Source organism: Lemur catta, chromosome 11 (assembly GCF_020740605.2).
Source record: "Lemur catta isolate mLemCat1 chromosome 11, mLemCat1.pri, whole genome shotgun sequence".
NCBI classification, from domain to species: domain Eukaryota; kingdom Metazoa; phylum Chordata; class Mammalia; order Primates; family Lemuridae; genus Lemur; species Lemur catta.
In genome coordinates this window covers 17,253,919-17,279,934 of record NC_059138.1, presented here as the reverse complement: position 1 = coordinate 17,279,934, position 26,016 = coordinate 17,253,919, and the positions used below count along the sequence as shown (strand labels likewise).

Here is a 26,016-nt window from a genome sequence, read left to right as displayed (position 1 = left end):
AATACTGAAACTCCAGCTAGAATAATTATGGTTTCCCATCTGAATCCTCTGTGGAATTATAATACCTGTATGTGAATTTATTTGGACCCTTTTTTGAACTTGTTTATTTTTTCTGCCTTATAGTCAACATTCATTTAAACAATGGGTATTTAGTGCCAGTTTATAGTATAGTGTCTGGCACCTATTATATACTTAATAAATATTTGTTGAATGAATGAATGAATGCCCTGAATTTTGCAAAGATGAACTAGATGTGATGTTACCCTTGAGGAGAGTATAGTTTATCTGGGGGATAAAGTACATAAGTGAAAATGATGACATGAGACTAAAAGAGAGAGACGAAATGTTTAGGGAATTCCAGGAGAATGAGTGGTTACTTCCAGTGGCATCAGAGGAGATAGCAGCAGTATGCAAACATACCATCTCATCTGTGTACTTTTGATTCTGTAGGCAGTTCCCATTTCATTTATGCTATTTATGTTTTCTTCAGTGCTGGTTAAGTTTATTCTAAATGTCATATATTTGAGAACAGCATGAAAACCAACCTTAACTGATGCTGATTCAGAAACATACATTGCCTTTGGTTGACCATTTCTTTGTGTTCTCTAGGGGGAATCCCTTACTGCTGGATGGTGTGCAATATGATTTTGTGGTTATCCATCCATCTCTTGTGCCATTTTACATTACCTCCAGCACCATGATTTAGGCCTAGGCATTTTTACTTTGAGCTTTGTTGTGCATTACTGCTTTTCATTTTTCTTCCTTATCCTTGACCACCTTAGACCACTGAATAACACTTTTATTGTATTGGTTAAGAGCATGATATGAGCGAGTGTCCAGACCTAGCATCCTGGGCAAATTTAGTAAAGGTTGGGATTCATGGTTACCTACAAACTTAAGACTGGATGATGTTGTTGCTATAGTGTTGGTGTTTGTATTTCAGCATTTCTCTGAGTCACGGGAATATTTTGAAGTTGGAGTGAGGATGTTACTAACTCTATTTCCTTGTTTCTTTCCTGATATGCTTTTCAACATACTCAGTGGTTTAAATTTTATAAACAGTGGCAGTGACTGAGAGGAGAATGGTAGTATTACTTTGGTGTTTAGGAAGGGACCGGGGAGGGGAGGGTGCTGCAGGGAAAAATAGAATGGGGAATGTATATTTCTTTTAAGTAAATTGTGCTGTCACTCTGAAGTTGCTGCTTTGTATCTCTGTTCAATCTGTATTCTTTGCAGTTACCTTTCTTGCAACAATGTATTTATTATTGTTAATTCCTCATACAAAACTTTTATTACCTTCTCCTGTGTTTAACCTTTTTGCAAATTTTTCTGGTTGCTTTGGCAACAAGCCTCAAAAAGGAAGACCCATTTTAGGTTCCTGTTTATAAAATCTGAACATTCCTGAGATGTAACTGGTACGTGCCAGTTCTTTCATGTTTCCATAGACCTATAATTTTGTCACAAAATAAATTACTTATTAGTAATAGAGTGCACTTTTGAAAAATTTGATCAGTTTAGCTTTATTTATCTTTTTATATCACAGAGCAGTTGTTTTTCTTTTTTGAATAGTGAATGTTAAAAATTCTTCAATTCTTTTGCTCAGATATGTAAAATTGTCATTTCTACACTACATTATGTATTATCATAATACTTTGTATTATTTTAATGCTACTCCTAATAGTGAGAACAGCATTTATTGTTAGTCATCTTTTAATACTGGATTAAAAAAACTACAGGTGGATAAGGGTTTGACTTAAGGACAAAGTAGGTGTAGACATGAGGAATATCCAAATCTCATACCGTTTTCAGCCGTTGTACTAAATTACTAAATAATGACTGTATTTTGCTTGTAAGATAGCCTATCACTTTAAAGTATCTAAATGTCAAAATAATTTAAAAATGAAATATAGTGTAATTGTAATACAAGTATGATATTTGGTAGATAGATGTTTTTAAGCACCTTGAGACTTATACATAAAATTTCTTAATCATTTAAAAATATTGAATAAAAACATTTCAGAACAGTCAGATATTTCAAAGAGTAGACTTCTGGGGTTTTACAGAAGAGGTCCTCAGGCCTGTGAGGTAGGGCTTTGATAAGGGAACAGATGGTACTTGGGAGTTAGTCTGTTGGAGGTTGCTGCTAACTGCAGCTTTTGGTTTTAAGTCTTGGCACTGGCCCTTTAAAATGGAACTAATTGGATGGACAGAGTCCTGATTACCTGCTGATGCATGGTGGACAGTTGTACACACACAGAGAGAACATTTTCCTACTTTTCTATTGATTTCCCCCCCTAACCTTTTGTTTTGTGTGAAGTTGGAGGAAGTAGCCTCTCTACTTAGGAAATAAGCAAGATGGCATTTGGGAGATGCTATTTTATTTCCGTGAGTTCCTGTCAGATTTTTAATTGGGAAATGTGTCTACCACTTACTGTTAGGTGATTTGCTTTCCAATTAAGTGTTGTCTCTCTTTTCTTTATAAGTTGGCTTGTAATAGTCAGTTTAATTGGAAAGACAAACTTTGGTTGTGACTTAAGGAGACCTTATTGAAACCTTGGAGCAGAGTTTTTGAAGACACACTCTGGTTACAGATGTCAAGGAGGTTTGAAGGCAGTGGAAGGCTCACTTTTTCATCAACTTTTATGTCTTCACAGAAGTTGGAATTTCAAATACTTAAAAAATCCTTTCTTCTAGACACCTGTTAAATTTCCTTCCTCCTCAGAGAGTATTTTGGTCAGCTCTTTATTTAATTCAAAGTAAACTTTGTTGAAGGGGTCCAGGCTTTGATCAGGGCTTTGAACAAACAGCTTTGAGGTTCATGACACAGTTTGTGGCAGGAAAGGAATTGGTCACTCTGTTCCGAGCCAAGTCCTGAAAGTTGTATTAGGTGTTAATGTTGTTTCCAGCACCATCTCCTCTCTTCATCGAGCCCATCTCATAAAAGTTTTTAGATTTCTAGCTCTCTTTGTACACTGGGGAGTCTTGGCCCTAGCAATGCAATGTTGTTTGAAAATTGCTGGTAGAATACCTGGAGACTAGACGCTTTGTTAATTTTCAGGAAGCCCTGGGAGGACATCTGACAGGATGTGGATGTAAAGGACAAAAAATTCCCGTTTTCTAGCTAAATGGCAGAATTAATATCTTGGGGACCCATGGTTTAGTTTCTAACCTCATGTATAATTTTTTTTTTTGAGACAGGATCTTGCTGTTATCCAGGCTGGAGTGCAGTGGTATGATCATAGCTTACTGTAACCTTGAACTCCTGGGCTCAAGCAATCCTCCTACTCCTCTCAAGTAGCTGGGACTACAGGCACTTGTCACCATGTCCAGCTAAATTAAAAAAAAAAATCTTTTTTATAGAGACGGGGGTCTCATTATGTTGCCCAGTCTAGTCTTGAACTCCTGGCTTCAAGCGATCCTCCTGCTTAGCCTCCCAAAATGCTAGGATTACAGGCGTGAGCCACTACTCCTGGCTCATTTGTAATTGTTAATATTGGAATTTCATGAAGGCTTTGAGACATATAGTTTTAATGATGGGTGATATGGTCAGTTTTTTTTCCAAGTCATTACTTATAGGCAGGTATGGTCACGGCCTGTGGTGGGAAGTGCAGTATGTGGTTTGGTGTAGTTAAGTACAACTTACTCTATTACCCATGCAACCTTGTACTAGTTACTTAAAACCATTGTGTCTTAGTTTTTCATTTGTAAAATGGGATAGTAGTACAATATGTTGTGGTTTCTTTGAACATTAAATGAGATAGGAGTATATGAAAGTGCCTAGCACAATTTGGCACAGAAAAGATACTCAAATGTTCATTTCCTCCTTTCCAGGATCTGTAGCTTCTTTGGTTAGAAACTTGATTTTAATAAATTTGCCAGATAGCAACCAGGATATAATGTTAATTTTATACCAGAAATATCCTTTCCTGTCTGACTAGAGTGTTAGATTCTGTTTGTCATAATATTGTCTTTGTAACCAGGAAACCTTGTACAGCTGAATTAAGATGATAATTATTTGGTAATTTGAAAGCCAGAGAAGCTAGATTTAAATATATGTATTCTTATGTGTGTGTAAAGCAGTAAATATAAACACGTAAAATATAAAACATTTATTAGATTAAAGGACAGAAAAGACTACAAACAAGCAAATCAAAGGGTCCATAATCTGTTTGTTTCGGTAACCCTGTATAAAAATTATACTGTACAAATTTATAATAGAGTTATGAGGGGGAACATTGTTCAATAATATCATTTCCCAAAATATTACCTATTTTCCTTTTTCGAGTTTTCATATGGATCCTGTCCATGTATATACAAAGGTTAAATAGAAAATTTCTTTATATTGCTATGTAGTCCTCATATAAGTAATTTTTAAGTGGAAGAGTTAAAAATATAGAGAAAATTACAGAAAGAAAAAACAGAAGTACCTATATTCTTTTCACCCAGAATTAACCACTGTTAATACCTTTGCTTCCAGTTTTTAGAAAATCGCTCTATTATTATAAAAATAGTGCGTTCATGATAAATAATTCAAACAATGAAAATGCAGAACAATGTGAAGATGAAAGAAAAAAAATTTCATTCCAAATTTTATTCTCTGTAAATTACCATTGTCAATATTAGATGAACCTAATTCCAGACCTACCTCTCCCTCTCTTTCCCTCTCTCTATATGTGTGTATATGAAACGCTGGCTGGGATAGATAGAAAATATTTTTTATTAAATTTGGGATCTTTATATAGTAACTTTATTTGCCCTCCTTTTTGACATACACATGTATATGTAGTAAAGTGTAAAATCTTAAATAGGCACCTTGATGAATTTTTAGTTGTGTAACCATTGTCCAAATGAAGATACAGAACACTTCCAGCATCCTAGGATATTGCTTCCCTGTCAGTTTTTTTCAGTACATTTTTTTTGTGTAAGGATATCCTGTTCTAACACCATTTGTTAAAAGGAACATCCTTTCTTGCACTTAGCTTCTTTTGTGCCTTTGTCAAAAATCAATTTAACTTATATATGTGGGTCTATTTCTTGACTGTCTAGTCTGTTCCTTTCATGTTTATCTGTCTTGATGACAATACCACATTATCTTGATTATTACTTTTGTTAAGTCTTGAAGACAGCGTAAGCTCTCCAACTTTATTCTACTTTTTCAAAGTTGTTTGGAGTATTCTAGGTCCTCTGCATTTCTATAAGAATTTTAGCATGAGATAGTCAGTTTCTACAATAAAACCTGCTTGGAATTTGTTTGGGATTACATTGAATGTATGGATTAATAAATGGAACTGACATCTTAATATTGAGTCTTTTGATCTATGAATGGAGTATATCTCTCAGTTTAATTCTTTAAGCAATTTTTTGGGTAGATTTCAGTATGTAGGTTTTATACATTTTTGGTCTGATTTATCTCTAAGTATTTTAGGCCACTTCAAGTTGTATCACAGTTCACTGAATACTGATGTTCATTTTTTTTATTCTTTTTTTCTCTTGGAGTTTTGTTTTATATAGTTTCTATTGCTATGCTAGTTCACTAGTCTTTTCTGCTATTCCTAAACTGTTGTTAACCTCATCTAATGTAATTTTTATTTTAGATTGTAGTTTTCATCTCTGGAAATTTGAGTTGGTTCTTTTTTATATCTTTCATGTTTCTGCTTACGTGTTTAATCTTTCCTATAGCCTCCTGAACATGAAGAAAATAGATATTATATCTGTTTTCATGTCCTTGTCTACTAATTTTATCATATGTGTCATTTCTGGGTTAGTTTCCATTGATAAATTTCTTTCCCCCTTCCTTTGCATGCCTTGTACTTTTTGAGTGGATGTTAGACATTGTCGGTTTTATCTTGTTGGATACTGTTTGGGATATTTTTGTATTCCTATAAATATTCTTGAGTTTTGTTCTGAGATGTGGTTAAGTTACTTGGAAATAGTTTGGTCCTTTTGAATCTTTTAGGTTTGCTAGTTAGGAGCAGAGCAACATTTAGTCTAGGGCTATTTTTGTCTCACTGGCAAAATTATTTTGCATATTCTACCCAATGTGAATTATGAGACTTTTTTCATTCTGGCTGGGGGATAGGCACTATCTCCAGCCCTGTGTGAGTTCAGATTATTGTTCCCCCTAATCCTTTCAGGTTGTTCTTTTTCCTGGTCTTGGGTAGCTACCTCCCACCCATGTGTTGGTCAATTGACTCAGCTGAAGACTAAGTGTACAGGAAGATCTGCTACAAATCTCCAGACTTCTCTGTGTAGCTCTCTTTTCCCCTCCATTACTGCACTGCAAATTCTAACTGCCTTAATGTCCAGTGTTTTGAAACCTGTTCTCTTTGTTAGTTGCTTTGTTACTCCCTGTTATTCCATCTAGGCCTGAATAGAAGTCCATCAAAACTTCATGTTAGTTTTCATTGGTACCATTTCAGGTTGCCTATGCTCAGAGAGGAAGAGTAATATATTCAAATGTGCTATTTAAAGTTATGGCATGAAGGTGAACTAGATATCCCGACACTGATGGTTCTTCTTCTTTTGCAGAGTGTTAAATACACTTCCTATAGTACGTCTTGAGAAACTTTTCCTTCAGAACTCATAGAAATGCCTTAAAACTTATACATGTTTATATGTATCTTTATTTTTAAAAACATAATTTTATTTTGTTTATTTAATGCCTGCAGTAGTATTGTAAATTGTTGGCCTGAGGTCTAATGTGGCTGGTAATATGTCATCTTTGGGCAGCACAGTTATAGAGTCTTAGTTGATTTTGTTTTTGTTTGCATTTGGATATTTGCAATGGTGAGCTCTGTTCCCTATTGTCTTTATACTCTGATGCTTACGTTTTTGTTAACTGCATACTTTTTTTTCTTTTGCTCTGTTTCCTTTCTATTTGTTAACTGCTTTCAAGCCATAAAATGAATTATGACCTTGGTTCTTATTGTAGCTAGTTTTTTATGTGCTGGGGATTTAGCTTTGAAAAACATGGGAAATAATAATTTATAATAGTAGGAGGTAATAAAGGAAAATTCTTGTGTTACATATGTCACTGTTGGTAAGAAAATTAAATATTTGAAGGTTATTATGAAAAACCTTTTCTGACTTAAATTTATTCTTTTAAAAGTATTTATAAAGCCCTTGTCAGAAATAAAGTAGAACATAATTCAAAAGGTATTTTTCCATTTAAAACTTGGTGCCTATCATTGTGTTGAATATTATGTGAGACATTGTCTTATACTAAAAAGATCACTGGAGAGCTTGTTAGAAATTTACAATTTCAGGTACCACCTGACTTTTTACCCAACCTGAATCTGCATTGTAATAAGATTCCCAGGTGATTTGAAAACATGAGAAAGTTTGGGTAGCCCATAGAGCATAATTTAGTTGTAGCAGTAAAAGAAACCCCAGACTTGAAATGATCTCAACACAGAAACGATAAATGCTTGTGGTGATGGATATCCTAAATACCCTGCCTTGATCATTACACATTCTATGTATGTAATAAACTATCACATGTATCTCATAAATATGTACATGTATGTATCAATAAAAGTATATAAGAAACGAATTGGAATTGTTAATTTTCTTTAACTGAAATAATGGTATTATGGCTTTTTTTTTTTTTTTTGAGACAGTCTCACTGTATTGCCTGGGCTAGAGAGTGTAGTGGCATCATCATAGCTCACTGCAACCTCCAACCCCTGGGCTGAAGCAATCCTCCTGCCTCAGCCTCCTGAGTAGCAGGGACTGCAGATGCATACCACCATGCCCAGCTAATTTTTCTATTTTTCGTAGAGATGGGGTCTCGCTTGTTCTTGCTCAGGCTTGTCTTGAACTCCTAGCCTCAAGTGATCCTCCCTCCTTTGGCTTCCCAGAGTGCTAGGATTACAGGTGTGTACCACTGCGCCTGGCCTGGCTCTGTTTTTTAAGAAAGCATTGTTCTTAAGAGATATATTAATATATACTGATATATATACCAACAAAAATGGTATGTCTGGGATTTGCTTCAAAATAATCAGAGAGGAGGGTTAGTAGGGGTATAGATGAAGCACGGTTGGAATGTGTTTTTTTTTTTAAAGTTTATTTATCTCAGCATATTACAGGGGTACAAATGTTTAGGTTACATGTATTGCCTTTGCCCCACCCGAGTCAGAGCTTCAAGCTTGTCTATCTCCCCAATGGTGTGCACTGCACACATTAGGTGTGAATATATCCATCCACCCCCGCACCCCCCCCCACCTGCCCAACACTCAATGAATGTTACTATTATATGTGTATTTAAGTGTCGGTCAGCTAATACCAATTTGATGGTGAGTACATGTGGTGCTTGTTTTCCCGTTCTTGTTATACTTAGTAGAATGGGCTCCAGCTCTATCCAGGATAATATAAGAGGTGCTAGATCACCACTGTTTTTTGTGGCTGAGTAGAACTCCATGCTATATATACATATACACCACATTTTATTAATCCACTCATGTATTGATGGGCACTTGGGTTGTTTCCACATCTTTGCAATTGTGAATTGTGCTGCTATAAACATTCGAGTGCAGATGTCTTTTTTATAGAATGACTTTTGTTCCTTTGGCTAGATGCCCAGTAGTGGGATTGCTGGATCAAATGGTAGTTCTACTTTTAGCTCTTTGAGGTATCTCCATATTGCTTTCCACAGAAGTTGTATTACTTTGTAGTCCCACCAGCAGTATATGAGTATTCCTATCTCTCCACATCCACATCAGCATTTATTGTTTTGGGACTTTTTGATAAAGGCCATTCTCACTGGAGATAAGTGATATCTCGTTGTGGTTTTGATTTGCATTTCCCTGATGATTAGATATGTTGAGCATTTTTTCATATGTTTGTTAGCCATTAGTCTATCTTCTTTTGAAAAGTTTCTGTTCATGTCCTTTGGCAACTTTTTGATAGGGTTGTTTGATTTTTTTTCCCTTGGTGATTTTCCTGAGTTCTGTATAGATTCTAGTTATCAGCCCTTTATCAGATGTGTAACATGGGAATATTTTCTCCCATTCTGTAGGTTGTTTGTTTGCTCTCATGATAGTTTCCTTGACTGTGAGAAGCTTTTTAATTTGATCAGGTCCCATTTATTTATTGATTGATTGATTGATTGAGACAGAGTCTCACCTTGTTGCCCAGGCTAGTGCCGTGGCGTCAGCCTGGCTCACAGCAACCTCAAACTCATGGGCTTAAGTGATCCTACTGCCTCAGCCTCCTGAGTAGCTGGGACTACAGGCATGTGCCACCATGCCCGTCTAATTTTTTCTATATATATTTTTAGTTGGCCAGATAATTTGTTTCTATTTTTAGTAGAGACGGGGTCTCGCTCAAGCTGGTCTCAAACTCCTGACCTCGAGCGATCCACCCACCTCTGCCTCTCAGAGGGCTAGTATTACAGGCGTGAGCCTCTGTGCCCGGCCGCTCTTTATTTCTTCTTCATATAAGAAACCTAGTTTTGTAGGGTACAGGATTCTAGGCTGGGCATTACTCTGTTTGAGAAGAGTGAGAATGGGGCCCCAGTCTCTTCTTGCTGGTAAGGTCTCAGTCTGCTGTTATTCTGATGGGTTTTTGTTTGTAGGTTACCTGTTTCTTTCGCCTTACAGCTCATAAGAAGGCCTCTTTGTGGTTATTTTGGCCAATCTGATAACTATGTATCATGGTGTCTTCCTGTTTGCAATGAATGTCCCAGGGGTCCTTTGAGCTTCTTGTGCCTGGATATCTAGATTTTTAGCAAGACCTGGGAAGTTTTCCTCCATTATATCCTCAAATAGTTTATCTAACCCTTGTGTATTTTCTTCTTCACCCTCAGGGATGCCTATAATTCTCATGTTAGCCCTCTTCACATAACCCCACATTTCTTGTAGGCTTTGGTCTTTTATTTCTCTGCTCTATCTTGGTGACTGACTTATTTAATTGAAAGGTGTTATCTTCAATCCCTGAGATTCTTTCTTCTGTTTGATCTGCCCTATTCTTCAGGCTTTCCATTGTGTTTTGTAATTCCTTGAATAAATTCTTCATTTCTGGCAGTTCTGTTTGATTTTTCTTTAAAATTTCAATTTCTTTAGTGAATTTTTCTTCCAACTCCTGGATTTTTTTGTGGTTTCTTTGCATTGGGTACCCATTTTCTCTTGCATATCGTTGAGTTTTCTTACAATCCATGTTCAAAATTCTTCTGTCATTTTAGTGTTCTGAATTTGGTTGCTGTCCATTGCTAGAGGGCTGGTGTTCCCCTTTTGGGGGTGTGCTTTCTGTTTGATTCTTCATACCCCCAGAGTTCTTTTGCTGATTCCTTACCATCTGGATCAGCTGTTGATTCTTACCTTTAGATTTTCATTTAGATAATTGCACGTCCAGTTTAGTCTCTGAGCCAGTAGGTGGTGTTTGTGGGTGAGATTCCACCACACCCTGTATGATGAGTCAGTAAATGCAGTAAAAGGGTGTGCACATTGACCTCCCTGTCAATCGGTGGTGCTTGCTGGGAGGAGCAAGCTGCAGTGTTGTTTTTGGATCCTATAACCAGCTCTCCTTCCTCTGGGGAGGCACTCTAGTGCTTCAGATGGTGGGTGGGGCCCTGGGACTTCCAGGTGTGTCCTTATTCTCTGCCTCAGTGGTGCCAGGTGGGGGAGTGAGGCTGTGGCAGCTGGATTGGGTGAGCCTGCCCTCAAGCTGCACAAATGCTGTTAGCTGGGGTTAAAGGTTTGTGCTCTGCTTCTGGGCAATTCTGCCAGAGAGGGGCTGAAATGGCCCCACTCAGCCAAAAAGTCTGAGTGTGGGGTTGGGGCTGTCTGTGACCTGCAGTCTGGAGCAGGCCTCGCTCCTTTCCATCCTCCCCTATTTCGCGGTTTCTTCTGGGCCTCTGCAAGCAGGCAGGACCTCAAGCCAGCAGATCTGTTCCAGGTGTGATGCCAGCCAGGCTGTACCCTGCCCAGGATGGCAGCCTGAGCGGTGAGCGTGGCCCTCCCCTGGGCGGGAGGGTTGCCCCTTATTTGCCCCTGAAGGCACACACACCTCAGTACACTCCTTTACAAATATCCCTTTTGTGCCCCCGGGCAATGCGATCGAGACCTGGGTGTATAGGATGTGGCCTGCAGGCTTGTCCTCCCGGCCCCAGAGGATCAATTCCTGACCCTGTCAGAAGAATGCTGGTCTCAAGTCACCCACAGGGTGCCCAAACTGGATCAATGTCTCCCTGCCTCGGGATTTGCCCTGCTCTGCTGGAGTCACCAGGCAAGCAGCACCTAGGAGGGCCAGTGGGTAGGGAGCTCACATTCTGAGTACCCCTCAGTCTGCTGTAGGGCCCAAAAGGAAAGGTCCTGTTCCCTGCCGATGCCTCTGGATGGTGGCTAAATAGTCTCTCTGGGCAGCCGCGGTAGGGGAGGGGAAGGGAAGGATGAAGCAAGATGGTGCCTGCCAATTTGCACGGGTCTGCGGGGCGGGAAGTGCCCTGCCTGCAAGAGGCTCACCGCTCACTGGTGGCAGCCATCTCTGGGCTGGTGTTTGCAGGTCTCTCCAGCAGCTCAGGAGCCCACCAGCAGTCCGAGATGCAAGGGAGTGGAGATCTAACCGCTCCAGCTACCCTTGTCACTGGTCTCCATGTCTCGGGGCTTAGACGCTGCTGCTGCCTTTCTCCTCCTAGTTCTGCTCTGCACCGTCTTCCCGTGAAGTCTCCTGTAGTCTCAGGCACCCTTTCTCCCGACCCTCATCCAATCTGTGTCTGCCTGTTTATTTTTTTTCGCTTTCATCTAAAATCTATGTTTCTTGCAGAGACACTCTGGCTGGCGGTTTTTCCCGTCTGCCATCTTGCCCCCCTACCTCCCGGAATGTGTTGATAATTGTTGAAGTTGGATTTATTTGACAAGTCTCTTGATTTTTGTGCATGTTTAAAAATTTCCATAAAAATATAAGTGTTGTGTATGCTCATATATATATGAATATGCTGGGAGGAAGGAAGAGGAGCGGGAAACAAAGTTCTGTAGATTAATAAATTACAGAAATGCTACATAATATATTCTTTATGTTCTCCCCCCCACCTCACACATGAACATAGTAAATTCTCCTTGATGTCTGCGGTTAAGAAACCTACTTTAATATGCATAACTCAGAATTTCCAAAATGTATATAACCACATAACACCTATTAATATCTTGTAAAACGTTGTTTCTGAGGAGCTCATCAGAAAATAAGATCACTGTGAACAATGCATTAAGGAGGTGTGGGGCTTAAAATGGAAGTGAGAAAAGAGGTAGAGCTTGGTGCAGTAAGGGTAGGGGGCAGATTTTAGGTTGACTCTGTCAACTTTGGACTCAGTTTTATGCCTTAGTGGGGTGATTTTACTTAATTTTAGATAATGGCCTTCTTTGTTGCCTAAAAGATTTATAGCTTTTGGTCCCCAGAAGTGTTCTGTATAACTAAGTTAATTGCAATATTGAAAAACTGTGTTGGGTGTAGTAATTGGCCCTAAGTGCTGTCTGAAGCAAGACACTAGTGAATTTTCAATTGACTTTAAAGTAGAAATTGTTGACTGTCACTTGATATTAAATGAATCTCTTTGTACTGTTAAGGGATGTTGTTTCTACGCATCAGAAAACTTTTTCAGAGGGACTTGTCATTGTGAATTGCTATCAGTTGGGATGGGATTATCTTGTATTTTGTGGGCTCTAATAAGACATAATTAAAAAAACAAGCAATCACAATGTATAATTGAATATAATAAAATCCGATTTAAAAATGTAATGTAGATTTGCTTATGCTTTGAGTGAAGCCGTATCTTAGTGATTAAATAGTGATACACATCTCGAACAGTTCTTTAATGTATGATTTTTTTACACAAACTCAGAATTATGATGAGGGTCTCTTATTTTTATAATTCACTGGAAACATTTATAGATTATTCATCATATACAAATGTTCTGCTTAGTATAATATGCTTGGAAGACTGACTTCTTAACTTGTTTAGTGTTTATATTCTTAGCAATCTCTTTTCCTCCTCTTCAGTTTGTGCTTTCGCTCTACTCATCCTTAGAACTGTCTTTGGTTCCCCTGCTGACATAATAGGTATATGTTGCTGTCAGGCAGTTCTTAGATTGGCTGTTTTGTATTTCAAAGGAAAACAAAACCTGATTCTCACACTTTGAAATAAGGGCTAAATAGATCTAATAATGTAACCTAATGTCTTCTGGTTAAAAGCAGTTTCGGAAAGAATGCAGGATTCATGTTTTGAAGAATCACATCAGCTCTAGACTCTTTTTTCATGTGTTGGGATCAATAACAAAAAGGAATATTATGTTCTGGAAAGATCAATAAGCTAATACTTAATTTTTTTCCTTTTTGGAGTGAGGTTCTGAAACTAGTTAACCCTTCAGTATTTGTTGAGAATTTAACCATGCTTTGTTGCCTTAAGATAATGTGTTAGAATATTTTGCAAATAAATAAAGATGACTCCCTGTCTAGTACTTTTTCCATTATGCAATTTAAAAAATTTCATTAGAATTGTCCTAATAAGAGAAAAGGTAGCGCTGATGGGGGGTTAAGGTGCTTGATGAATAAAAAAAGCAAGGGCCCTGTGACACCCAGTTTGTCTATTCAGAGGCCCATTTTGAGTACTTTTCAGAATTGGTAAGGAGATATGATTCCTATTGCAGATTGTGCTTTGTAGAGCTGCGCTTCCTGATAAGTCATTTTTGGATAGTTGAAGCTTTACTTGTAATTAGTTTTCCTGAGTTGCTTGAAGGGATTTTCATTAATTGTTTTGTTAATCTTTATTATTCCTGGAGGAGAGGTCACTGGATGCCAACAAGGAATGCCCTTAGTAGACAATTAAGCCTCTTTACTGTTTTCAGAAAGCATGACTTAATGCTAATTATTCTGCAGGTGTAACCAAAATTCAGGTGTATTATGTTAAATATTTTTCTAGCAGGTTAATTAGTTTAGTTATCTAGGGCTGTACTAGGCAGCTAATTCTTCCTGTGGATTTGCCAAGAATTTGTGTTGCTTAGAACTGAGGAGGGTGACTGACAAATATCTGCTTCGCAAAATTGACCAACCAAAATAACATTGCCTGTGTTTTGTGGGGTGGTATAGTAGTCTGCTCAGGCTATCATAACAAAATGCCAAAGACTGGGTGGCTTTAGTGGTCCCCCAACCTTTTTGGCACCAGGAACCGGTTTCATGGAAGACAGTTTTTCCATGGATGGGTGGGTGTGGTGGGTGGAGCTCAGGCGGTGATGCCAGCTATGGGGAGCGGCTGTAAATACAGATGAAGCTTTCCTTGCTAGCCCCATGCTCACTTCCTGTTGTGCGCACCCCCTTCCCTAAGTTTCATGGTTCATGGAAGACAATTTTTCAAATGGTGGGGTGGCAGAGCTCTGTGGCCAGGTCCCTGACAGGCCGTGGACCACCTGGGGTGGGGAACTGCAGGCTTACATAACAGAAATTTATTTTTTCACAGTTTTGGGGGCTGAAAGTCCAAGAGCAAGATACCATCAGGGTTGGTTTCTGGTGAAGCCTCCCTTGCCGGCACGTAGATGGCCACCTTCTTGCTATGTCCTCACATGGCCTTTCCTCTGTGCGTGCCTTAAGAGGGCTCTCTCTTGTTTTGGTATAAGGACATCAGTCCTATCAGATTAAGGCCCCACCCTTATGACCTCATTTAACCTTTATTACCTTTTTTATAGGCCCTATTTCCAAATACAGTAACATTGAGAGTTAGAACTTCAGCATATGAACTTGTGGGGGATACAGTTCAGTTCATAACAGGTGGTACCCTGGGGACTCTTATTATTTTGTTAAAATACCCTAAACTGCTTCCAGAGTGATAGTCTGTCGTCACCTACAGGTAATCTTGAGGCTCAGGCAAGAGCCCTGGTCAAGGTCTTAATTTTTCACAATTGTATGTCAGTCTTACTACATGCTTTTTTGGCGAGTAATGTTTAACAGTCCTCAATAACCTCTAATACCAAATATTTATATCGTATACTCTCTGCAAAGAATTGCTGGCTGGTCAGCTTGAACTATAAGAAGGTTTGCTGAGAGGAAGAAATCAATAAAACAGAATTTGATCCATGTATTCCCACAAGTTCCCTAAATTCTTTCCTTAACTTAAAACCAATCATTGGAAAACTTCATACCTGGACTGTATTCAGTCTTTCAAAGTCTCTAGGTCTGAGTTGAGTTTTAATGTTAAGTTCTTGAAGGAACTTATAAGAAATAGCCATGTGAAATTCATCACTTTGTTTTCAGAAGGTCGTTGATGACATCATTCACTATTATATAATGTCTTCGTGTGCTGTTAAGGGAAAAGATTTCTTTTAGAATTTAGGGCTAAAGTTTGCTCCCTCAGAGGAAATGGAGTCTGTCTGTTTGAGAATGAGAATTACGTATTGCTGTGTGTCTCTTTTCTTCCTTGGCTGTCAGGAAGGTTAGATTTAGATGGGGGCTCACTTCATATAAACCATGCTTGCCCCTATGACCTGCATACTTGTGTTTTATATCTATATGGTGGCATATTGTCCTTCATCTCTTCCGTCCCACTTTCTCACTGTATTTTACTTTTAATTTACATTCTTATACAAACCACCCCAGATCTTTTTTGGGAAGAGGTGGGATATCATTAAAACGAAACTTGAATGTAAATATTGTTATTCAGAAGTCCAATGCACTATCCATTGTGCTACGGATATTGTTATTCCGTTTCGCCATCAAATGCTGATTGAAAAGTTATCATTCTTCCGCTAAGTGTTAACCCCCAAGGGACTTCAAAGAACGCTCAGAGTAAAAGCCCACTAAGTTGTGCCTGGTCTGGCTCCCAGTTACCTCCCTTACTTCCTATCACTGTCACTGTGCCTCAAGTCTCCAAAGCCAGATTGACCTCCTTGCCATTCCATGTTCCTTGAGTTGGCTGAACATGTCCTGAATCAGGGTCTGTTCTCTCTGGAGATAGTGCCCTGTCTTTGCCCTTCACTTCCCAGTAAGCTCTATTCAAATGCCATCTGTATCTGAGAGGCCCTCCACAGGCTGTCTGTGAAACCGCCCCTGTCCCCTGAGCCTGCCTTGGTTTTTGCCGTAGCCGCTACGTCTGTCCGGGCTTCCCTTGCTAGAACTGAAGCTTCATGAGGGAGGAATGGGTTTGGTTTACTGCTGTATCTCTGGCCACTTACAACTGTCCCGGGTGAGGAGTAGGCGCTCAGTGAATGTTTGTTGAATGAGTAAGTGAATTATTTTAAATAAGGTCACTGTAACTATTCTTTGTCCTTGTGTGGGTATTTTTGAATGGGCATGTCTTTGTGTGAGGCAATTTAGTTGGAATTTTTTCTTAAGGCAGGGAACTGTCCTCCCTGACCTCTCCGGATCCTGCGTCTTGCTGCTGCTCATTATTGAGCTTTTACTAAGCACTTTATGTACCAGGCACTGGGAGAATAGAGAGAGAAGATCTGATCTCAGTTTAGGGGAGGTTTTAGGGGATTTAGGCTAACAATGTTGTGATTCATAGATTATTTGTTTTGTTCCTAATAATTTATCAGACAACACTTCTCTTGCACTTTTCAAAGCACATTCACACACTTCTCCAATCTTTACAAATTCTGGTGAGGCAGGTATTCTTATTATGTTGCCTCTTTTACAAAAAACAGACCCCGAGTGGTTAAGTCGCTTACCCATGGTCAGATAGCTTGAGTATTGCAGAGCTTTCTTTGAATCTGGGTTTTTTTTTTTTCATTCCAGAACCTGTATTTCTTTAAGGTTTGTATGGATGCCTCTTGTTTGACATATTTGATGAGGGTAGTAAGAAACTTTTCTGGTGTATTTCTAATGGTAGGATTCTGGATTTGTGTTTTTTCTTTTTGCATCCTTTTATTCTGTCTTTGACTGACAGTTACTGTTCCTCTTGAGTGATGGGTCACCTTTTGGTGACCGACCTTATTTTTATAGTTGTGCTTTTTCTTTTATTTGATCTTCTTTTTGTCTTTAAGAATAATATCGACTTTTATGTACTTTCTCCTGTCTGGACTCCATTACTCTATTAAGTTCAAAGTGAAAGCAAAATTGCTCCATAGAAGGAACCGGTGAGGTGACTAGTTATTTTCCTTTCAAAACATTTGACTGGCCACACTGAAATACAGAAGCTGGTATCAAAAAAGGAAACAGACAAATTCAATTTTAGATCTCCAGTTATTTACACTGGGTTTTAATGCTTGTTTATAGGATGCTCTTGGTGCTGATGGCTGTGAATCCAATAGAACCATATAACATACTTGTTCCTACTAGGTGTTGTTAACAGTAGGTTCACATGTGTACCATGGTCTTTTTAGCCAATTAGGTAAATAAATTCTTTCCCAGGGATTAATTTGTCATGGTTAAAGATGCAATTCATCATGCAAAATACCAGAGCTGTCTCAGGGAAAAATTCTTAGTGATCCAGAAATGTCTCTGTGTCCAGCTTAAGTGGAATCTAGTTTATTCTTTTATGTTCCTCTATAAACTTGACAGTGGTTTGTAAATCATAATCATTTTGAGATAGGAGTGGAAAAAAAAAAGATCTAGAGTGATTCAGTAACTTGAGTGCATCTTGGGGTGTCAACGTTAAACCATTTGTCCTTTGGTCATATCTTTTAGTTCATGCTTTTAAACCTTCTTGTCCAGATTCAAGACTGTTACTGCTAAAAAAAGCTGCTTTTGGTGCTCTGTTTCATCTCTGGCTGTCGACTGCTTTCTTTACACGTTAGCTATAGCATGATTAGAGTGCAGTCCTACAGAGCAGGAGTTGAAGGTAGGGTTTTGTAACATGTATAGTAAAAGAGCATGAGCTTTGGAGTCCAGTATACTTAGCTTTAATTCCAACTGTGACAATAGCTATGTGCATGTGTGTAAGTTACTTTACCTCTCTAAGCCTCTAATTCCTTATGTGTAAAAAGGGTGGTCATACTATTTTACTGAACTATTTTGAAGATTGTCTTAGATTGTGTATGCAAAATAACCACTGCATTGTCTGGGGTATTATAGACACTCAATAATTTGTATCTAGTGACTCACTTTCACTTTCTTTTCCCAACATGTAGAACATGGGATGCATGTAAAGTCCTGCATTTAGTTTTTTTTTTTTTGAGACAGAGTCTCACTCTGTTGCTCAGGCTAGAGTGAGTGCTGTGGCGTCAGCCTAGCTCACAGCAACCTCAAACTCCTCAAGTTTGGCTCAAGCCATCCTCCTGCCTCAGCCTCCTGAGTAGCTGGGACTACAGGCATGAGCCACCATGCCTGGCTAATTTTTCTATATATATTTTTAGCTGTCCATATAATTTCTTTCTATTTTTAGTAGAGACAGGGTCTCGCTCTTGCTCAGGCTGGTCTTGAACTCCTGAGCTCAAACCATCTGCCCACCTCAGCCTCCCATAGTGCTGGGATTACAGGCGTGAGCCACCATGCCCAGCTGCATTTAGTTTTAAAACTTCACAGGTAGAGGATGAGTGAGAGCTGGCTTGTCAGCACTTATTGTCAAAGGGATCTTGGATAATTTTTGGACTTTATATTTTAAAAAATGCAATGTACTTTTAGGCTAGATTATTAGAAATACAGTGTTCATGTTGTTGCCTATAAAACCTTTTACTATTTGGAAGTATGTTGTGTTCAGTTCTGAGCACATCCTGAGAGGCAAGATAGTAAAGCCATTGAGAGCCAGATTCTGGAGCCACAGTCAGTTTCGAGGTCAGGCTCTGCTACTTGAAGACTCTGTGCCTTGAATAAACAACTCAATCTCTTCATCTCTAAAAAGAGGGATAATATTGGTACCTACCTCATAGTGTTGTTACCTACCTCATAGTGTTTTCAGAAATAAATGAATTATTATGTTTAAACCACTTAAATTAATGCCTGGCTGATAGTAAGTTCTATGTGAATGTTAGTTACTTTTGAAGGGCCTTCAGAGAAAAGCAAGAAGGATGGCAGGCTGTTTGGAAGCATGATTTGGAAGAAACAATCAAAGAAATTGGAGGTGTTTAACCTGAGAAAGAAAGAATTATTGAGAGTCCTTCATCATTTAAAGGGAACTCTTATGGAAGAGGGAATAGACTTATTTTGTGTTACTAAAGATGGAACTAGTATCAATGGGTAGAAATTATAATGAGGCTGATTTTATTTTAATGAAAGGCTTTTATAACAAGTAGAGTTGTTCAAAATTGCAATGAATGGCTTGGTGAGCCAGTGAGTTTGCATCTTACAGAGGATTTAGAAGGCTGAAGAGAGGTTCCTGACCTGGCTGGTGGTGTAAGTTCGATGACAAGTGTTCCCTTCCACCCTGCTGTCAGTTCAGGTCAAGTGACTGGTTTAAATTAAGGTAATCCCACACTGAAATTTGCTGGGATTTGATAGCATGTGTGAGAACTTTCTGCCTAGAATTAGTCTGCTGCTTTATGCTTTTATAGCCTATCATTTATTCATTTTGCAAATATTTATTGTCTGAGACAGTGTATTTCTGGCCTCGTTTTGCAGAGAAGAAAACAGCTTGGAAATGAATCTCTATTTACTGCTTGCTGTCGCTTGGCACCATGGTATCTTTCAATCCTTGAAGGAACTCAATGACTTAGGTGTCATTATTGTTGCGAGACAATTCTCCTTGGCCTATTCTGTTTCTAAAGTTCTTGTGAGCAAAGCACTAAGTGCCCTTTGTTTTAGACTAGCTTGTCAAGGATGTTTGTTTAGCAAACAGCCTTGGAAGACAGAGATTGCCACTCCTTTCAGAGCAAAGGGCAGAAGCCCAACATAAAAACTCAGTTTTCTAAGCTCAGGATTCTTCTCCAGTAACTGCCTGTGTGGGAAGGCATCCATTTGGGCCCATCTCCCTAACCCCCATGGGACTTGGTGACAAGGGGAACTGGTGCAGATATGCAGATAATCAAGTCCTTAGTCTCTGAGCTAGAAGTTTTCTATCTTCTCCCAGCACCCATGAAACTGTGGCAGCTTGCAAGTAGGATAAAATCTCAGACTTTACAATTCTTAACATTAAGGCAGAGTAAAGTGAGGATTAGAGAGGTTAAATCTAATGCCAGAGTCAAATGATCTAATATTTGGGGGTGGTGGGATTTGAACCTTTGTCTCCAGAGGATGCACTTTTTATTATATTATGGAAAAATGCTACTCCCTTTGCTGCTGCTACTAGTACTACTATCACTAAAACAATAATAGCTAACAACAACCACCACCATTTGCTGAGTGCTAATGATATACCAGGCCTTGTTTGATCTCATTTAATTCCCACACACAATTGTATAGGGAAGATATCTTATTATCTTCATTTTATAGATGAGCAAAATAAGATGCCATTACCAAGGTCATATGGGTAGTAAATATGGTAGAGCCAGGACTCTAACCCAGGCAGTTTGACTCTGCCCAGAGAGACCACAACCCTGTGGCAGTTAGGAGCCGAATCTGAAAACAGACCAACCTGAGTTTTAAGTCCCTGTGCTATCCCTGACCCTCATTGTGTGGGGTGGGGCAAATTAATTTTACCTCTTCAAATCTCAGCTGCTTCATCTGTAAAAAAGGGCGAGGAGGATAATCATAGGACCTGCTCCAAAGAGCTGTTATGAGGATTAAATCTACATTCTATAAAATGTGCCACGCAGCTGGTTCCTAGCAGCTAGTAAGCCTCTCTAAATGTTAGGGGCTATTATTATTTTTATTATCTTTGCTGCCTTCCTTTTCCCTAATTAAAAAAAATACTTTAATGATTTTGTACTCGCAGAGTTCTATAATATATTTTTGACTAAAGACAAAATGTTACCCTGCTTTACATCAAGAGAATGAATTTCAGATGTGGGGCAAACCTGGCACAGGCTATTTCTTGTATAAATATTTTCTTGAAAAAGGAAAATAGGAGTGAAAACCCCCTATAGACCCAATTTACTCTCTAATCTTCATTTTAGTAACCGTTTCTATTTCCTAAATAACTCCTAATGATTCAATAATGTATTAACAGTGACAGCTGATGCCAGAGAAGGTGTCCTCTCTGGGCCTGACATTTTCCTTAATGGTAATTCTAGCTAGTTAGGTTAAACAGTGTGAAATGTTTGGCGTGTTTCCTTCCACAAACGGTAGTGTAGAGGAAATCATGAAAGGCGTTGTAAAGATGGCAGACTGATCCAGTATAGCTTTGACAATTCTGTGATTGCTGTTACAAGGAGAAATAATAGAGTTAAATATCTAGGCACTCTCACCTTTGGGACAGTTGACAAATTGAAGGCATTTTCTTATTGTGCTTTACTTTAGATTAACAGCCTGGAGGGTTTCAGATTTAAAGAGCAGAGTTGTGTATCATAGAAACAACAGGAAGATGTACTAAGCTACTCTGTACCTAAATATGGCAAGTAATCTTGGTAGCTGTATTGTTGAAGCTACATTTCCTCTAAATTCTCCACTCTGATTTCCTTTAAGAGTCAAACACTTGTGTGGTATTCCTACCTGAAAGTAATCTTGGAAGTAGTCTGGTTTAGGATCACCTGTTTACAGATGAGGAAGTAGGATCTGGCATGGTGAAGGTCTCAAATCAAGTCTTGTGGTTCCCACTAATGTTGCTTCCCTGAGTTGAGTATTCCACACTGTCCTTAGTGGCTTTTGCCTTTTCCTTCACTGCCTTCCTTCTTTCATTTCTCTCCGCCACTCTCCTCTTCATGCTATACCTGATCTCCTGGCATCCTTAACGCATTTACAAAATTCTTTTTGGAGGTTAGATTGATGTCAAAGACTGGCCTTCTGAATTTCCTTCTAAATTGAAAAAGAAGTCTTATATATTGTGTGGCTCATGAACTAAGATCTTTTGCTCTAAATGACAACTGGGCGAAGACTGTTGTACAGTATTTTGCTTGCAAATATCTAGAAACGGATATGTGATTGATTTGCTGGCAGACCATCTCTGAAAGCAGTTCTGATGATGGACTTATAATTGATTGCATCCATCATCGAGAGCCTAAAATATCCCCCTCCCTAAATTAAAAAAGATAAATGAAATAGACTAGGCTGAAAGTATAAGTTGACAAATCTGAGGGAATTTAATGAAACTCTAAATTACTGCAGGCAACAGATAAGAGGAAAAGGTTTCTTTGTTACTGATTATAATACTAAATTAAAAAAAATTATCCCAGAAAGATAATAGAGGAAACAAAGATCTGTGGTCCATGTATCAAACTAAGTTATTGAAAGATTTTTAATAAGTGTATCTGTCTCATTCCCTGGCTATTGTTGATTCATATCAGCCTTGTTAGTGCTGTTTGAAGACTAGTCAACGCAGAGACTGTCTCATAGTGTAGCTTAGAATATTGTGGTTGGAACAGATTTTAGATTTAATATGACCTTATTTCCAGGCTGCTGGGGCTTTGTACCAAATTCAGGTCATTCAAGTGGGCTTTTTGGAAGGTGGTCCTCAGTGTATGAATAATTTTATCAGTTAGTATGCTTTCGGTACATAGAAAAGAAAACCAACTGAAAGTGATTTAAACAAGGGCTATATATTATCTCCCTTAACAAGTCGTGAGACAAGGCAGCTGCAGGGCTGGCTGCTTCAGGGGCCCGATGACATAATAGCAGTTGCTATTCCTCTTGGCTGTTCCTTCCGTGGTTGTAAGATTGCTGAAGTACTAGAGTGGCTCAGCTTTGTATAGTGCTATCTAGGGCTGGGAAAAGGGACCTTTTCTTGTTATTCTTCTTGCAAGAAAATTACTTCTAGAACTTCCTTAGGTCTCATTGGCTAGACTTGTCCCTGTTAAGGGAATGGAATTGTTAGGAATTACTAAGATTCACTCATATCAAGAGCTTCCGAGCTTCTTGAAAAGTTCATGCCTGCCTGCTGTCTGACTAAGATCAGCTCTAATGCCCAGAAACAAGTGAAGGGAATGGCTCCTTGGATAGGCAACCAACAAGCCCACTTCGATGGCCTCCTGGAATTTACTATGAGGGTGCTTTTGAGTTTTCTGTTAGTAACTGATATCAGTTCCTAGTTAATAAGATGGATGCGCTGGCATATTGACCAAGTCACTTTTCTTTTGCTTTTTCCTTTTAAGTTTTATTCAGCTTGATACATTCTCTGTCTTTACCAGGACTCTGTCTACCAGTGATGATGCCGAAGACAGAGAGAATGAGAAGGGTCGCCTTGAGGATGCCTATGAGAAATGCGACCGTGACCTGGATGAATTGATTGTGCAGCACTACACAGAGCTGACCACAGCCATTCGCACGTACCAGAGCATCACGGAGCGCATCACTAACTCCCGAAACAAAATAAAGCAGGTACGCCTCCTTTCTTCTTGTCCGGTGACTGCAGCGCCTTCCTTTGGTACAGGTGTTGGGGCTTGTAGGGGAGCCGTGGTAGCGGCTAATGGTCCTCAGTGAGTGATTCACGATGACACTTTTCAGGAGTTTTGCAGGTGTCTGGAAAGCCAGGCTGAGGAAGATCACAGAGGGCCGCATCCAGGGCTCACATCTTCCCTCCCCTGTGTCTCACCCTTGGCCCCTGCCGTTACTTCTCACTGCAGTGAGAGATGACACGAGGAGGGCACCCTCGACGTGAGGAAGGCTGAAAGCCATCTAAGCCAAAGATGAGAGGATGTCACCCAAATTGAAGTTGGTTGTGATTTCTCTGCACTTACTGTGTATTCTTGGTATTTTTTTCTGAAGTGAAGAAAATCTAACCTACAAATTATTTAAACATGTAATGGAATTTTTATGAAAACCAGAATTCTTGGATGTTATGCCTTAGTTGGGACAAGTATGTATTCATTTTTGTAATCTTGTTTTCATGGTTTGGAGCTCTTTCTTTTCTATCTCTTCTATTCTTTTTCTTTTTCTCCCCCCTTTCCAGCCCTTTTCTTCTTCCTTTCCCCCTGTCTATATCCTTCCTTCCTCCATCTTTCCCTATCTCGCCTCTCTCCCTCCTTCCGTTCCTTTTATGGTAGGTCCTTAGACAAACTCTTGGTTCCTGGGTACCACGTCTTTAGCACCTAAAGGATAAAGTGTGGGGTGTGGTTTTTTTTTTTCTTTTTTTTTTTTGAGACAGGGTCTTGCTCTGTCACCTGGGCTAGAGAGCAGTGGTGTCATCATAGCTCACTGCAACCTCAAACTCCTGGGCTCAAGTGATCCTCCTGGGTCAGTCTCCCGAGTAGCTGGGACTACAGGCAGGTGCTACCACACCGGCTAACTTTTCTATTTTTTTGTAGAGATTGGGCATTGCTCTTGCCCAGACTGGTCTTGAACTTTTGGCCTCAAGTAATCCTCCCACCTCAGCCTTCCACAGTGCTAGGATAAAGTATGTTGATAGGAGGCATTTTTATATTTGGCCAAGGGCTGAACTGATTAAATAAAGGTTATGTAGTGTCACACCATGTCATAGTTACGTGGTTCTTGGCTGTATTTTGAGGATTACTCCTTTAATATCTTTTAGTACTACTCTTCGATAGACAAAAATAATTGTTACCACTTATTGAACACTGGTTCTTTGCAAGGTGTGATTATGTGTACTCCTCTCAATAAATTTAGAATTTGAATTCTGGTCTTCATAACTCTAAAACCTTTGCTGCTCGTTTTCAGGCATTTTTTTGTAAGCAGCAAAAACCTTTTTTAAAAATGTGATATTTTGTAGAGCTCCAACATACCACATATTAAGAGAGGTGATGCACTCCTTTTTTTTGGTGTTGGGTTGAACGATCCAGAGCATTATGCTTGGTCTGCTCCTTAGCACTTGGTGGCCGCCCATCAAGCACCTCTGTGGGACTGCAGGCTGCATAGACCGCAGTTTGAAATTCAGTGCCCTGTGCCACGAGATTGGCAGCCTGTACCCGCCCAGTATCGGCTCTGCTTATGGCATTCTCACATGTTTTATTTCCTGTCCTCTAGACCTTTTATTATCATTTTGTAAGCAGATAAATAAATTATGCTAGGAATACTGTTGATATATGAGTTGCAGCCTCTAAGAGTCTAGTTTCAGAATCAGAAAGCTCTTAAGCTTTTTTGAAGCAATGTGCTGACCTCTTTACATTTTAAAATTAACTGGACATTTTTGAAAGGAATACTGTAATTCTTAGCCGTTACAAGTGCTGAGTTCATCCTGTGGATTTATCTGTGAAACTCGGTAAAGCTATAGATCAGTTGCTCTAGATTTAAAGGAAACTGTAGTCCATTTTGACCCAATATACTATGCTCAAGAGGGGTCAGGTAATGAATGTATAGAGCTGCTGACCTTCTGGCTTTGCCTCGGGTAATCACAGCAAGGGTGAAGGACCTTGTGATATTTGTGTTTTCTGATTAGTTTGGTTGACTGAAAAGACTTTGTCTCAATCTCAAGGGAAGCACCAGCAGTGATTTCTGCTTTGCTCCCTGTCACTCTGAGCCGATAGCATCTTTGCTGCAAACAAACAGTACTCGCCCGGTATTGAAAAAGAGAGCCTCATCTTGATCATTCCACATTTGTTTTAGTAGCCACATTTCTTACCATCCTCATTTTTAGCATGCTGGAGTTTTCCAGCAAAAGAAAACAACAAAAAAGAAATCTTTGTGTTTATTATATCAGACAGTTGTCAAGAAAGTAAATGTCATATAATTCGGTGTTATGAATTAGCTTCAATATTGGGAGGAGGAATAAAGGGCTACAGCTCTTTTCAAAAAAGCCTTTAATAATTGATTAATGGGAGAAGAAAAATGTTGGGGAAAATGAAAGTGAATTTGTTTTTATTGTATAATTTGACAATTTTGTACCGTGAAAGTCCATTCCTTATCACCAAGGAAACACTGATGTTTCCTCACTGATCTTTCCCCGTCATTTTCGGTTTTTAATTGTACTTTGGATGATATACAAAATACAGGTATATATTTTTTTAAGTGAAAATATGGATGACTCAATAATCACTGGGCTACATTATTTCATAGCCAGGCAAGATGTTGAGAGTGTATAGATCTGAGTTGAAATTTTCTTTCTGTTCTCTGCCAAAGGAATATAATGAGGGTTCATGCAAGAAATATTTGTTGAGTGCCAGCTACATTTCTGGTTCT

The 26,016-nt window shown here is 39.0% G+C and overlaps 1 protein-coding gene across 3 annotated transcripts in view; it reads left to right on the top strand.

Annotated features, from left to right (window-relative positions):
* EXOC4 (exocyst complex component 4) overlaps nucleotides 1-26,016 on the top strand; it is a 721,344-nt gene that overhangs the window by 1,420 nt on the left and 693,908 nt on the right. For all 3 annotated transcript variants that reach the window (XM_045564932.1, XM_045564934.1, XM_045564933.1), the window contains exon 2: nucleotides 23,073-23,262. In XM_045564932.1, the coding sequence (XP_045420888.1) occupies nucleotides 23,073-23,262 (190 nt within the window). The remainder of the gene's footprint in view (nucleotides 1-23,072; nucleotides 23,263-26,016) is intronic.